General features: G+C 40.9%; 1 protein-coding gene across 4 annotated transcripts in view; it reads left to right on the plus strand.

Annotated features, from left to right (window-relative positions):
* PARP9 (poly(ADP-ribose) polymerase family member 9) overlaps window positions 1-15,400 on the plus strand; it is a 507,325-nt gene that overhangs the window by 197,825 nt on the left and 294,100 nt on the right. For all 4 annotated transcript variants that reach the window (XM_069224307.1, XM_069224309.1, XM_069224306.1 and 1 more), the window contains 2 exons: window positions 10,574-10,786; window positions 10,891-11,109. In XM_069224307.1, coding sequence (XP_069080408.1) covers window positions 10,574-10,786; window positions 10,891-11,109 — 432 coding nt within the window. The remainder of the gene's footprint in view (window positions 1-10,573; window positions 10,787-10,890; window positions 11,110-15,400) is intronic.

The raw sequence follows: 15,400 nt of genomic DNA on the forward strand, positions 1-15,400 counted from the left end.
CTCGTAATACGGCTGGTGGTATATCCGTCACTTTACCGTCACTTTTGGGACGGATTAACACTCCTCCAAAGTTAGAATAACCCCCAAAGTCTTGTGATCTAATGTGAGCACTGCATTTCACCACAGCAGTTTCAAGAGGTAACTGAATCGCATGCAACAAATCCTTTATTTGTTCACCATTTTTCACAGGAGAACCAGATGAAGTCATAAAACCCCTCTGTGACCAAAGTTGGCCAAAATCATGTACGATTCTGAATCCGTATCTGCTGTCAGTATAAATAGTGACTTTCAAATTTACAGCTGTGTGGCATGCCTTAGTAAGGGCAATCAGTTCTGCCACTTGTGCGGAAAACACTTTTTCGAGCCAGGAGGCTTCGACGATGCCGGTTAAAGTACATACCGCATAACCAGCTCTCAGTGTTCCGGCAGAGTCTCTAAGACAGGACCCATCAACAAACATGATGCAGTCATTTTCTTTCAGTTGAATGTCCTGAATATCGGGACGAGGTTTGGTGCACAACTCAGTCACCTCAAGACAATCATGTTAAAATTCCTCCCCATCTTTGATTTCAGTATTTTCATTTGGAAGCAAAGTTGCCGGGTTCAGTACAGTGCATCTCCTGAGCATGACATTCGGTGACCCCAGTATGATCGTCTCATATCTAGTAAGACGTGCATTTGTCATGTGCTGACTCTTAGTTCGAGTTAACAGAATTTCAACTGAATGTGGAACCATTACTGTTAGAGGGTATCCCATGACTATGCCTTCACATTGTAAAAGGCTCTGACCAACTGCTGCGACTGCACGCAAACAACCTGGTAAGGCTGCTGCAACAGGGTCCAAGGTAGCTGAAAAATATGCTACAGGGCGATTTTCATCTCCGTGGACCTGTGTTAAGACAGACAAAGAACAAGCATCACGTTCATGACAAAACAACAGAAATGGTTTCTCGTAGTCTGGCATTCCTAGTGCTGGTGCCCTGCACATGCATTCTCTCAATTACATAAATGATTCGAGCTCTTCTTTTGACAAGGTTATAGTATATGGCTCATCCTTGATTTCCTTTCCTGTCAGTTTTATTAATGGCTTTGAAATGATTGAGAAGTTGGGTATCCACTGGCGACAGTAGCCCACCATTCCCCAAAACATCCTGACATCTCTTTTTGTTGTTGGGGGATTAATTTGCAAGACAGCTGTTATTCTTTCTTTTGATATTCTCCTGGAACCTTTCTCAATCAAATGTCCTAAGTATTTTACCTCCTTCTGACAGTATTGTAGCTTTCTGGGTGACACCTTATGTCCGTTCTTTCCCAGATGATTCAGTAATGCAATGGTATCATACTTGCAACTGTCCCTTGTTTTGGACACAATCATCAAATCATCAATGTACTGCACAAGAGTTGAATTAAAAGGCAGCACAAGCGGCTCCAAATCATTTTTCAATATCTGATTGAAGATGGACGGTGATTCAGAAAACCCTTGAGGAATTCTGCACCAACTGTACACCTTATCCAGGAATTTGAAACTGAACAAAAATTGGCTGTCCTCATGAAGAGGTATTGAAAAGAAGGCTTGTGATAGGTCTACCATGGTAAACCATTCAGCATCACAGAGAACCTGGAACATGATTACTGCCGGGTTGGGCACCACAGGACAACACTTTATCACAATTTCATTTATTTTCCTCAGGTCCTGCACAATTCTAACTTTTCCACAAGGCTTCTTTAACCCCATTATGGGAGAGTTACATGGACTGCTCAAAACCTCTTTTAGAACTCCCTGTCTGAGAAAGTATGCAATTATTTGTGACACTTCGATAAGAACATCTTGGGTCATATGGTAATGTGGCACTTGTGGGAACTCTGCATTTGGTTTTATCTGAACTTTAACTGGTTCTACTCCTTTTATCAATCCTACTTCTTTCCCAGTTAAATCCCACACCTTTTCTGTTACTGTCCCTTGTAGTTCGACAGGTAAGTCGATCAAGGTATGCATTGGGAATAAAGTAATCAGAGGATAGTCCTCATTTGTTCCTGCTTCTTCCTAAAAAATTTGGCTTTCATCTCCTTCATCATCACTATTTGTCTGTACCTCAATTCCATCGTTGGAACAGGTAATTGAGCATTTTGTCTTGCACAGTAAGTCTCTTCCCAGTAGGGATACCGGACTTGAATCACATACTACAAACCTATGTAGTCCCTGGAAATTGCCAATCTCAACCTGTACTGGATCTGTAATCAGGTTGGTCAGATACTGATTTGCTACTCCAACCACTCGTATGGTACGCCCTGACAGTGGCAATCTCAGAACTTCCACACTTCTGACTGTAGAGCGTGTGGCTCCTGTGTCAACCAGAAATGAAACCTTATACCCCATCACCTTTCCCTTGACGTATGGGCCTCTCTGATCTACCTCTAAGGATGCTGCAAGCCTGCACTCTTCACTGTCTGAGCTGTCATCTGACCAATCTTCATTCATGCCATTTTCACCTCGTAATGGGAACTGTTGTACAGTATTGTTTTCACTTGTTACCTGGCCTGTGACCTGCTGAGGAAGCATCACCTGTTACTGTCCCATCGGAACCATTGGTATTTGCATTTGCTGTCTAGGCACCATAGGAATCTGCTGCTGCATTGGTTGCATTTGTATTGACTGAAAGCGCAGCATTTGCATCTGTTGCATGGGCTGTACCCCTTGCATTTGTACCAAGTTATTCTGAAAATGTGGGTTTTGATGTCTTATTTATGGGCCTCGTGAATTTTGTAATGCACCAACATTAGTGCTCTGCTGAACTGCACCATCCTGCACCATATTCGGGCACTCCTGTTTCCAGTGACCCACGCCCCCACACGCATGACATGGTGACATCTTTTTTGCCCCTTGAATGTCATTTTGAATTACAACAGTACTCATGTCTGAACCACAGTTTACAAACCCTCTGCCTCTTCCTCTCGGTTGTGCCTGAAACACACCATTCATCTGCGGTTGTTGCTGTATCATCTGTTGAACTCCATTTCCCTGTATTCCAGCCTGTACAGCCCTTATCTGCATCACCATCACCTTTTCCTTCAACTTTTTCTGCTTCAACTCAATCTCATCGCTACAGTACTTTGCATACTGCAACACTTCATCAATCGGTTTAGCTTGCCAACAAATCAAATGATTCTTAATCATTTGGCTAACTTCTGGTCTCAATCCTTCGACGAATCTGAACACAAGGTGGTTCATGTCCTTTGGTTCAATAGTCTCAGTACCACTATAGTGCTTAAATGCTTTTAACAATCTCTCGTAATAAGCATGTATTGACTCTTTAACCTCTTGAGAGGTCCGGTCGATTTTCTGCCAGTCAGTCACTTTCGGCGAAACCTTTTGTTTAAAAAACTCAATCACTTTATGATAATACTTCATCACCTCTTCAGAAGGTGCTCCAGTCACCTTATCCCTTGCTGGTTCTTTTGTTGGCCAATCAACACCTCTCTTGCACTCGAGCCACAAATCAGGCGGAACAATGATCTCAAACAAGGTGTTCAAGTCTTCCCAGAGACACTTTGCAAGTTTTACAAACCTATCTGTTTGTTGATACCACTCGATCGGTTTCTCTCTCAATCTGGGATAATCATTAGTAAAGGATAGAATGTCTCCTCTAGTCCATGGCACATGAACTAAAACATCACCAGCTGTCTCTCTCATAGGTAATATTTTCACTGATTCCAAATCAGGTGAGGTCTTGACTTGATTAGACCCTGGGCTGTCACCCTTTCCCTTATCTCTTTTCTTTGCCCATCTGCCTTCCCATTTTTCCAGTGCACCCCAAATTTGTGCGCTTTGCAACAGTTCTCTCAAATGTGCCTTCATTCCTGCAGATCTCATGTGCTCGAAATCCTTTGAATCAAAATCTAATCTGTAACTTCTTTTCAAATGCTTAGTGTTTCCGATATCGATATTGTATTTGTCTGCTAAATTCTCTGATGTACTTTGCCTACCTCTTTGGTAATCTTGGGGCATAAGTATCTCAATTCTGCCTCTGTGTAGGACTCCAATCTATTTACTCCCATTGTCCCTTCTAGCAACTCAGCAGCCTCCGCCCCTAATCATACGAAGTTCAGGTATTCATCCTGTTTTTCTTTCTCTGGTTCAACTGTAACCACTGCAGTCTTCTGTGAAGTATAAGTTTTCTCTAACCATTCATTTAACTGTTGGACTGTAAAATCCTGCAGTGAAATGTTCCCGTATGCCTCATCAGGGAATGTGAGGTATTCGTACTCATGGTTTGCGGGGTTAGAACTCCAAAACCTGCTTGACGCATTGCTTCAAGAGGTGCTCCCACTGGATTAAGGTCCATTAAGGGCCTAGGCAGTTCAATTACTTGTTCTCCAGGGGCCATTATCTGTGGAGTTCTCATGGACCCTCCTCTTATCGCCTCCTGTGTCATCACTCCCTGATCACATACTCCTGTTTTACCCTGTGTGTAAAATGGCACTGGTGGACCGACAGTAATGGGTAACGATATAGCAGCAGGTGTCTGGCCCGAACCCAGACTTCTTGGAGCAGCAACTCCATAAGTCTGTTCCAATGCACCCGGAACCGGCACTAATGGTGGACCAGCTGCTGGGTTGTACCCTGGTATCAGCTGTGATTGTGGTTGAGATATTAATTTTGGAGTTGATTCAATCTGTATTAGCTTTGGCTTCGTGTATATCGGGTCTGGCAACACTATCAAATTCTTAGTTGTTTCAAGCACTGGGTCGTCAGAGTAGATTCTCTGTATCTGCGGTGGAGGTTGCAACTGTATCGGTATGTCTGGTGCAGTGGGTACACTGACACCATTCTGTATCGGAGCTGTATCGCCAGTCTGTGCCATATCAGTAACTCCCTTTTCCTGCGTCTGGTTCCCAGGATCCAAGCTAGTACTTGGAGCATTGTCGCTCACTGCATATGGTGGCGGACGATCATGTAATAATCTGTCCATAAATTCCTCATCGTCTGAATCATCTTCCTCTTCCCAAGATCTTTTATTCTCTTTAGATTTGCCTGAATCTTTGTCGGTTTTACAAGAGGCTTTCTTTCCCTGTGTTATTGCTGGGAATAATTTCAATCTGTCTACAATTCCCCGTCTCCACATTTTGCTCTCATCATCCCACCTAGCCTCTGCATAAGATTTTTCTGCCCTCCGCAGCCTTCTCTGAAACCTTTCTTGTCTATTTTTAAGAGCCATCAAATCCCAAATTGCCAAAGCCTCATACTGAGCTGGTTTCGGAGGTGGTTTCTGCGTACTTAACATCCACCTCAAGTTTTCAAGAATCCTCGTATTGAACGTCCCATATTCTGGAAACGCTAAACATCCCTCCTTTTCTGTTAACTTGCACCACTGTTTCATCCATAAACATGGTGCAACACCTTTTTCTTCCATGACTATATAAGCTGGAGTAGCCTCGGGTGGTGTAGGCTCTCCATCGGTTGCAACAATATATACATCTCCTTTCAGAGCGCTCTTAAATGCTTTAACGAAATTCATTTTTGTGATTCTCTCATTTTGTATTTAATCAGAAGTGACTTAGTTCCCAGGACACTCTTCACCCGTCCTTCTCAATCTATTGCCTCTCACGGACGGCAGCCAATCCGTGCGCGACCCCTCTCGACAACCAACCTATCTCAGCGCGGCACCACTGACGTCACACTCACACACACTGCAGCTGACAAAGTCTTGCGGCTCATCCGTTCCTCACTGAACCTATACAATCTCACATAAACTAATGCGATTATTGCGAGCACTTTAAAATGACAACACAAATCTGCCGGTTTACTACAGAAAGGGTAACGCATTCGCTTCAGAACTTTACAGAGATTTCACTTGAAGCCTCGGCCGCTACTCTCTCCTTATCAGTTCCCGCATACGCAAGCAGAATTCGACCCTCAAATTCTACTCTCGACTTGTCAATGGCTTATCCTAGTGCACTTTAGAACTCACCAAAACTCCATCGAAGGTTTCATACGCACATTATGACTCAAACTTGACTTGTCAACCACGCCCGATTTACCTATTAAACCGCACAGATTACAACATAAACCATATTTGACTTCATACTCCGGAGTCTTAGACCTCAACAGGTCCGTACACAACAACCAACCACGTGGATAATTTTTGAGCACCAAACGCTACATTCACATGAAGTACGCCGACTTCCCTGCTCTCATACTGTGGAGTACGCCCACTCCTACTAAACAACACTTAGTTTGGCCTAAATACACAAAAATTTTCACAATCACATGCAAAATGCATAAGCTTAAGCAAGCGCAAAGACCCTAACCACATACACTATGGCGCCGAGAACATTCCCAACTTATTCAGGCAGGCTTCGAGATCCCGGGAAAGTCATGGTGAATTTAGATACCCATCATCTCTCTAATTTGCATTATCACAGAAAAAAAAATTAAACAATGAATCTCTGTCCTAGGGTCCCCAAGGGCCAAACCGTCGCTCTGCTACCAGAACTGTTAACGCGTCCCTTTATGTCAATATTATACACATTAGGACTCGTTTTAGGCCGATGAATCTTTTGACCCAGTGGTGAGACACTGTAGAACGAGATAACTGATCAATATGTCAAGCAATATGTCAATGATATTATCAACATATATCACCACAATATACTTTACTTTGGATGAAGACATTTATTAAACTCTCGGCGCAACCATGATCTTTCAGCCATGAATAACCACACCTTTATTAGAGTTTTGTGAATTTTATTCCGTATTGACTACAATCTAATAATAGAAGTGTCAATCTCAAATCCAAGCAGCATAAAGGCAAAGTCACAACACAATAGCTATGATAAGACTTCAACAATGCAAGGATCACAAACATAAGAGCACCAACATAAGATATGTATAGATCAGAGTGCATAGAATATCATATACATCTCAGTTCAGCATAACACAATGTCAGTCATGTCTATTTGCGTCAGTCAAAGTGATCACCTAGCCTAACCACTAATTAGCATCAGCATGTTGGACTTCATGCAAAATAATTTTGAACATAAATTTGGAAAACATCTAACTAAGGTCTCTATCCAAAAATACAGCAGTTGGTACCTAGAAAGGAAAAGCAAAGAGACAAATTACAATAGCATTGCCATAATTACCCTCCTCGGAATAAGTCAGCATACAGGATCAGTCTTCGTCTTCAGGACATCAGTTAGATCGCCAACAGTTTATTTCATCTAAGGGACAGGGGACACTTCCCTCATAAGGAGGACAAGTGAAAGGGCAGTCTATGGATTAAGATGGTTTTGTCTAAGTCTCAAATCACCAAACAGAGTGACAGAGTTTCTGGATGCAATCGATATCATTCCCTCCCTAATTCCAACGACCGTTCTGTGTCATGAGTTTTTATCCCTTTTTCACAATACATTCCCCCAAAATTCTATTGGATATTCGCTATACCCCACTATCTTTAGCCTATCAAATTATACATTAGGTAATCCATATTGTCACCCCACGATAATTTATAACGCTTTGATTGGTCTTCATAATTGACGCCTTCGTAGGTGGCACATCCGGAGGATGTCATCTCCTTGGCACGTTCTTCGGGTCAAAAGTTCTCTTTTCCATGGTTAAATGTCCTTGGATGTTTCTACATTTGTTGCAAAAAGTATAAAACTTATACTAAGGCAGCTAGCATGCGGATGGGAACAGGGCAAATCTTGCAACATAAACAAAGGAAAAGAACACATGCTGGGTCATGGCCTTTTACAAGTCAGCACACTGGAAAACAGAAAAATATGAGAGCTACACGGCTAAAACTTCAACTCACGCTAACTTAAGGCCTATGGGTCTTAATACAAATGCAATCTTCGTAGGTGTTAACATATTCAATTAATCATAATGCAAGCAATTATTTCTTACAGTCGACATTAGTTTATGTGCACAATAGTAGCTTCACACTTATAATCATGTTAAGAATACATTTAAGCAAATAATATTTTATGATCATTTTTATATGCAGCGTTGTTAGATATTTATATAAGCATTTCATATCTAATATATGTAATATTTAAACTACGCTCTCTCAACAGTTTACTGAAATCAGTCCCATGTCAGCAGTCATATTGAAACCGAGCAATCAGGCACTTGCCATTGTACTTTGAAGAGCATGGACGGTGCTTGTACTTTTGTTTTCTTATACTTCACTGTCTCCATAAATTAACCTTTGCTTTTCATGGATGTCAGTGCAACCCAGTTGTACACTTTGAGCCTTGACGACATAAGCCGCAGTAACGGAGACAGTTCATTGTACTTTTCTTCAGGCATTATATTTATCAAAGCACTGCTATTGATAATTAAAGGCATTGAACATCTATTTATTTTCAATTTAATCTTTCGACAGTGTTCATACGATTTTGTTATTTTAATGTTGACTCGGGTATTCCGAAAGGTTCCTTTCTAAATCATGCAAGACACTACATTATTGTTTCATTTTCAGTGTATTTTGAGCCTTATTTCTACCATTTCTTGAGGCGAATGAAATCACTAATTTTTCACCTGTTAATCTATCCCAAAAAATCGAATCGGCGTAGTAAACTTTCACACTTGAGAGACATATTTATCATCACAAATGACTCTTAAAACAATCCAAAGCACAACTCTGAGTAATCTTTCTTCTACTTATCAGTCTCTCCTCCCCTTTCAATTACAGTTCAGTTTGTATTTCTATTTTGTTTATAGTTATTAACGAGGGATGTAATGTCAATTGATTTGATCCAAATGTATTCTCTTAGTACAAGTAAACGATCTCTGTGACCTCCTCTGCATGTATTCTTAATTCTTAACTTGATTGTGATTGTTTTGCTGTAACAAAACAGAATCATTCTCTGGCATTGAAAATAAATGTGTTTCAATAAAACTTATTATTTAGAAGAGCTGCACTAATAAGCACATATTCCCACATGTATTACTGGTACTTTGTAATTAATCTTGCCTATTAAGACAATATCATTGTACGAATCTCCTGACTTCCGTCCATTGACGCTTGCAACCTTGATTATTTTATTTTGAACGGGTTTACAAACCTTGAATAAAAATGATTTAAGAAAAATTACTGTTTGTGTACTAATGCAAAATTACCGTTTGTAGTTCACCCTCTTTTTTGCCGTTTGTAGGCAAAAGCGAAGCACACAAAAATAGTGGGTTCACGCCATGATGGGCATTTGCACAAGTAAACAAAAAAACTAGCTCAGCATTGCAAGGGACACCAGGAGAATTTAGTTTTAGACAGCGAAAATGTCCAAGAGAAATGCATCAATCCGTGGGTGACCTATTATTGCCTGCTCCGCAGCCTTCATTTTGGTAGAACCTTAAAGCACTGGTTTTGGAAAGAAAGGTAATTCCAGATGAAGTGTGATAGTTTTGGGAGCAGTAAAATTTAAAACAAACGAAGTTGTTATTATGCCACTCTAAAAACTGATCAGAGATTAACTTTTAATAGACACCAAATCTGCAACCCCTTAACTTTCAAGCATTAAATAAAGGCTATGGACACTGAATACAAGCTGGTCGTAATTTTGAGTGGATAAACCTTTGCCCCGTGCAAGGATTTAAATAGCCTGTTGAGGTGGAAATTGGAGCCTGTTGAGGGTGTGTTTGATATCTCACACCTTGTTAAATTTCGGAAAATGAGAGCTGCCAGACGTTTGTAGCGGAAAAGTGTAAGGTAAGTACCGTTCCATGCTGGTTTTGTTGTAGTAAGCACCGAAAAGTGCATATTTTTCCCCAAAAGCTTGTAGTAGGAGCTGTTAATCGCACCCGACAAGTAATGTTCCCAAGGATATCTGTATTTATCATGTGTGATACATAGCACCTGTATTCTGACGAATTCTGAATCAGTTTTACATAAGGCACTTGCATTTGTAGTCCAAATACCCATATCAGGGGGCAGAGAGGGTTACATTTCGAATATTGTGGTAAATTCTAATTTGTGTATGCACATAAATCAGAATTTCGAATGGTCGGGTGATTAGCGCTGTTTGGGTAATTAGCACGCTTGGCATGTAAAACAGAGGGTCAATAGCAAAATGGTAATTACCCAGCACCCACAATTATTACGAGACATATTCCACTAAGAACAACCTGGTAAAATATTCTTTGTGGAAATGATCAGAAGATATATGAATAATTGGGTAATTAATGCGCAAAATACAAGAGTGCAGGTTGTTGGTAATCCTGACCTGCAGAATTCAGAATTGGTGGTATTCAACACACCAGGTAAATATCTCACTCTGAGGCTGCATATTTACTGGGTGTAGAAAAGCACCATCATTTTACCTCCGAATTCGGACTGAGGCTCTTAGCCTGTTGACAGTGTTCCATACTTTTTGTTTGGAGGGAGAGAGAGACCATGATTTTTGGTCAGGACTGTAAATGTGAAAAGAAATGGCTGTAAAGTACTGTAGGTGATATATTGTACTGCATAACCGCTTTGCTAAGATGCATGCTGCTGTGACAATGTGCGTAAGCATTACAATTGAATACGCATGTAAATAATGAACATTCAATTAATCTTTTTTTTGTCTCTAGACTACAGTCATCGTTAATTCTGTCAACCAGAATCATAATCTCGACGATGGAAATATTTCGAAAGCTATTCTTTGTAAAGCTGGCTTTGAGATGCAGCATGAAATTAATACGAAAACTACTTCTATAGTGCTGAAGACCAAAGGGTATAAGTTGCCATGTGCATGGGTATATCATCTGGTTATACCTGAAGCTCACTCAAGTCACGCAGAGGAGGTGAAATATATTTTAACAATTTTCTCGAATTGAAAGTGCATTTTTACCTCTATCAAGGACATGATTTTCATTAGATTTCATTTTTGAATTTTCTTTTATTTTAGAGATTTCGTCGTGCTGTTTATGAATGCTTGGAAAAAACAGTCAGAGATGACATCAAGTCCATTTCGTTCCCTGCAATTGGCACTGGCAATCTTCAATTTTCCAAAAAACAAGTTGCGAACATTATGGTCAGCGAAGTAATACATTTTGCAAAACAACATTCTGAAAAGGAAGTTCAGGTGTACTTTGTAATATATCCAATGGATGTTGGTACTTTTAAGGTTTGTATTTGTGTGACATTATCATTTAAAAAATGCATCGCTTTAGGATTAAAACATTTATAAACTCATTAAAATTCCAGCATAGAGAAAACTGTTATTGCCATATATTCTGGCTCTGATGTTACCGTAAACAATTTTAACAGGTTTGAATGAGTTCTAATGCACGGTTTCCATTGTTGACTCAGCATCCCACTAAATATTAAGAAGGACCGATTTGCAGAAAAGGAAGAATTCTATACCTGATCCCTCAACCAGGAACATTAAGGAGAAGCTTATTTAACTTAGCTTTTTCAGTTCTCAGTTTTGTAGATTTGATTTATTGAAATATCAAATTTATCAAATTTATCATTACAGAAAGTAAAAAGCTAGAGTCGGAGGAATCAATACAAAATAGGTCAAGTGCCTCAAGAAATTGATTTATCACAGAACATCTGACGAATAATCAAATTAAGAGTAAGACACTCTTAGATAGAAACAAAACCACACATAACTAGCCCTTTCTACATAACAAGCAGAGCTGAACAACAATGATAATAAGTACCTCTAGGTAACATTTCCAAATCTTTTATTATGTTTTAGATAATGTAAGCATACAGATTCATGGCATGACACTATGTAAAAAGGTGTCACTAAAATGTTACTTGTATAGCAACCCAGTCATTCAGTTAGTTTCCAAACCACCACAAACACTTCCAACTGATTTCATTAGTTGTTAAGCACATGGTTAGTAGCATGGAGGAAATCCTATGTTACGATAATACAGAAAACAAGAAAAGAAAATAATACAATAGGCTGTTCTAAACAGGCACAGCAACAGACAGAGAAATGGAGGTTTAACTCAATATCCTTGCAAACAGTTTCCAACACATGCCCTTGGCAAACAAGCCTAAGGAAACAATACTTTACTTATACAGCGACTGTTGTTGAAGCTGAATTTTGAGATTTTCTGAAAACTAATAGGAACGTGAGCTTGCACAGAATTTGAACTAGCACTGTCAGTAATGTGGCCTGGTGTGGCCCTGTTATGCTACATTAACCAAACCTATATTAAGCTTTATTATGCTTATAAAATAATACTTTTCTAAAGCCCCCCTCTCTCCTGATAATGGAAAATTATCACACCACCAAACTTATGATATCTCATCACTTGAGGGATCCTCTCTGTGTAATGCTTTTAGATTGTCATAAACCTCTGCTTTTGTTTTATTGAGAGCAATTTAATTTGTCAACATTCTCATCATCTCCCTCTTCTTGTTCCTGCAATCACATCTAGAACCTCTGTCACAAATTGATTCACAAAATTTAAATCTTAAAGAAACACTAGTTTGAATCGTAAATATATTGCTAATGAAAGAGCAATCTTCACCAATAAGTATTTCCCTAGTCTAACAGGCTAGCCGAACAGATCACAAAGTAGACAGTGTGATAGTCTGAGATGTTTATTGGAAACACCTGGATAGGGGTTTATTGTTAGCTTGGATTCCAGTGTTGGAAATACAAAGAGCAGTATATACTGCAGTCTAGAGTTATGTCACCCTATTTTCCTTCTCATGCTCTTTTGCTTTTTAGGTCCCTTGGTCTTTCTTCTTCAACTCCCTCTTCAAAGGAAATGGACCCTCAGGAAACAAAAAGAGGTCTTTAACCTAACGTTGAATCTCAGGCTATTCCCCACCACCATTCACCCGTGAAGTGTGCCTTTATTTTAATATGGGTTCCTGTGAACATAGACGTGATCTCTGGGCCCTCACCTGGCACCTGTGTACCACGCAAATCCGACCTGTCACAGTGGTGCCCCTTATCACTACTTCACAAACATGTAACAGGTAACTGCCTTGGGCTACGGCTCATCTCCTGAGCCAGAGCGTTGTCGAACTCAGTGTCCTCTCTCTTGGGGCTGCCGGGAGGGAACAGACATACAATCGTTAGGGCCCCCTCGCTCTTCTCACCGCTGCTCACCGCAGCATCCTCTTGGGTGCGGCAGACTGGACCTCTCTCCTCCTTGCTGCTTGACCTCCTTCCGGGGGTGGCATGCTTCTGTTCCTTTTTTTGGCTTTTGCCCACACATCTTAGTGTCCTCGTCAGTTATGGCTCCTTCACTCAAATCAGCTTTTTCTTCCTTCTTGATGGCGATGCCTTCTGCATCGGCAGGTCCCTTCTCATAAAGCAGCCACAGGGGCATGACCGCAGGAGTTCACAACTCTGAGCACGACCTGTTGACTAGAATCGCACCCTCATCAGGGTGGGAAAAACGGCAGCCCTTTTTGTTTTTTTCGGCATTTGTCTGAAGTCAGCCAGCACGGTGATAAGTTGCAGTGCCAAAAACCATCTAAGAACCTGAACATTCGGGTGTTTATTACCAGCTAGCCAGACCAAAAGGGCATGATTCAACGGCCCTTTTAATTGCTAGGCATTCCTTCTCAATAGTGGCTTAATTAAGTTCCCTGGGTAACAGTTTACGGCTTATGTAAACAATAGGATAGAATTTGCTCTCTTCTGGTCAGTCTGGGAGAGAACTGCCCCAAGGCCAAAACCAGAAGCATCTGTTTGAAACACAAATGGTTTCTTAAGGTCGGGGCACAGTAACACCAGATCAAAACACAAAGTTTCCTTCAGGCTAGCAAGGGTTCTTTGATGAAGAACAGACCAGTCATTGATCTTAGATGGGGAGATGTTTCCCATTAAGTCCGTAGGAGGGTGCGCTATTACTGAAAACTGGGGTCTGAATCTCCTGTAATAGCCTATCAGACCCAAAAATGATCTGATCTCTCACTTTGTGGGGGGTCTAGGAAAGTCTCTGTTGGTCCTCACTTTGTCCAACTAAGGCCTAATCTTGCCGGCCTGAAAATGGTGTCCAAAATAATGGATAGAGTCTGTGGTCAAGATAGATTTCTCTGCATTGACACCAAACCTGCCTCTTTCAGAGCCAAGCAGACGGCTTCCAGATGTACTAGATGACCATCCCAGTCCGGAATAAAGATCACTATGCCATCCAAGTAAGCAGCTGCGTAACCCTGATGTGGCTGAAGGACATTATCTATCAGTCTTTGGAAGGTTGTGGGTGCTCCATGAGTTAGAGTTTATTTCTTTGTAAAGCGCGAATAAATGCCCAAAGGTGCCTCCACTCTGCCTCAAGTGTCTAAGTATAAGAAAACAGAACTTAGAAATGGCCTAAAAACAAATCTTTAAGAAATGCATGTATAGAAATAGAAAAAAGTACCTAGGGAAGCATAAATAGCCAAGTTTTAAGACATTTCCTGAATAGAAGCAGATTAGGCTGACTTCTCTGGTAGACTAGAAGAGAATTCCAGAGATGGGAAGTGTAGGTGGAAAAACTTGTACCCCTCAGGAAGACTTAAAACTTCTCGAGGAAGATTTAAAAATGTAGACTGAAAGGTAGACCTTGAACTGGTTTAAGCCAGATGGGGTCGCAAAAGCTGTTTTTTTCTTGGCTGTATTAATGACTGGGATCTGTCAGTACCCCTTCGTGAGGTCTTGGGTGGAGAGGTATTTAACTACCAGAGAGCACCATTGAGGGTTCTATGATGTCATCTTGTAATATCGACCCTACCTCTTTTTCTACAGCCCCTTTCCTGGTTTCAGGTATTCGGTAGGAGTGTAACCGAATCACCTGCTTCCCTTCAACTACTATGTGATGGGTCACGAAGGCAGCTCTTCTCAGTTTGCAGGCCAACAAGATTTCTGGCATCTGCTTTGGTCTACTGAGAGCACTCAGAAAATCCTTGAAGTGGGTCCCAGTGGACTCTAGAAGAATTGTAATCCAGGGGTTACTTTTATCTCATCTGGATTGTGGCAGTTCACTATATTTAGGCAGCCCTAAGATGGTGATAAGGAAAATTCAATTCATCCAGAATGCTGCAGGGCAGATTCTTTTGGGGATTCCAAAGTCATATTCAGCGAGGGAAGCACTTAGAACTCTGCACTGGCTGCCCATAACCAGCATAGTCCAGATTAAGGAACTTTGCATGGTTCAAATACAAATTGGGCCCCACAATCCTCCACCAATTGATCAAACCCTGCCAACCGAATAGGGCCCTTAGCTCTGGCACACTGGATCTTCTAGTTACACCTAGAAAAAAAAAATCCAGGTGTGCGGTTGTTTATTTTCATATCTTGCTCCTAGGCTGTGGAACTGTCTCCCACTCCATTTGAGACGTGAAAATAATAGGCTGCACTTCAGGAAACAGCTAAAAACCTACTTCTTCCCTTAATGTGTTGGGCCTGTCTCTCACTGTTTTCCGTTAACTCTGGGAAGCCCCGGTCTTGGATAGCC

The sequence above is a fragment of the Pleurodeles waltl genome, chromosome 3_1 (assembly GCF_031143425.1).
Source record: "Pleurodeles waltl isolate 20211129_DDA chromosome 3_1, aPleWal1.hap1.20221129, whole genome shotgun sequence".
Classification (NCBI taxonomy): Eukaryota; Metazoa; Chordata; class Amphibia; order Caudata; family Salamandridae; genus Pleurodeles; species Pleurodeles waltl.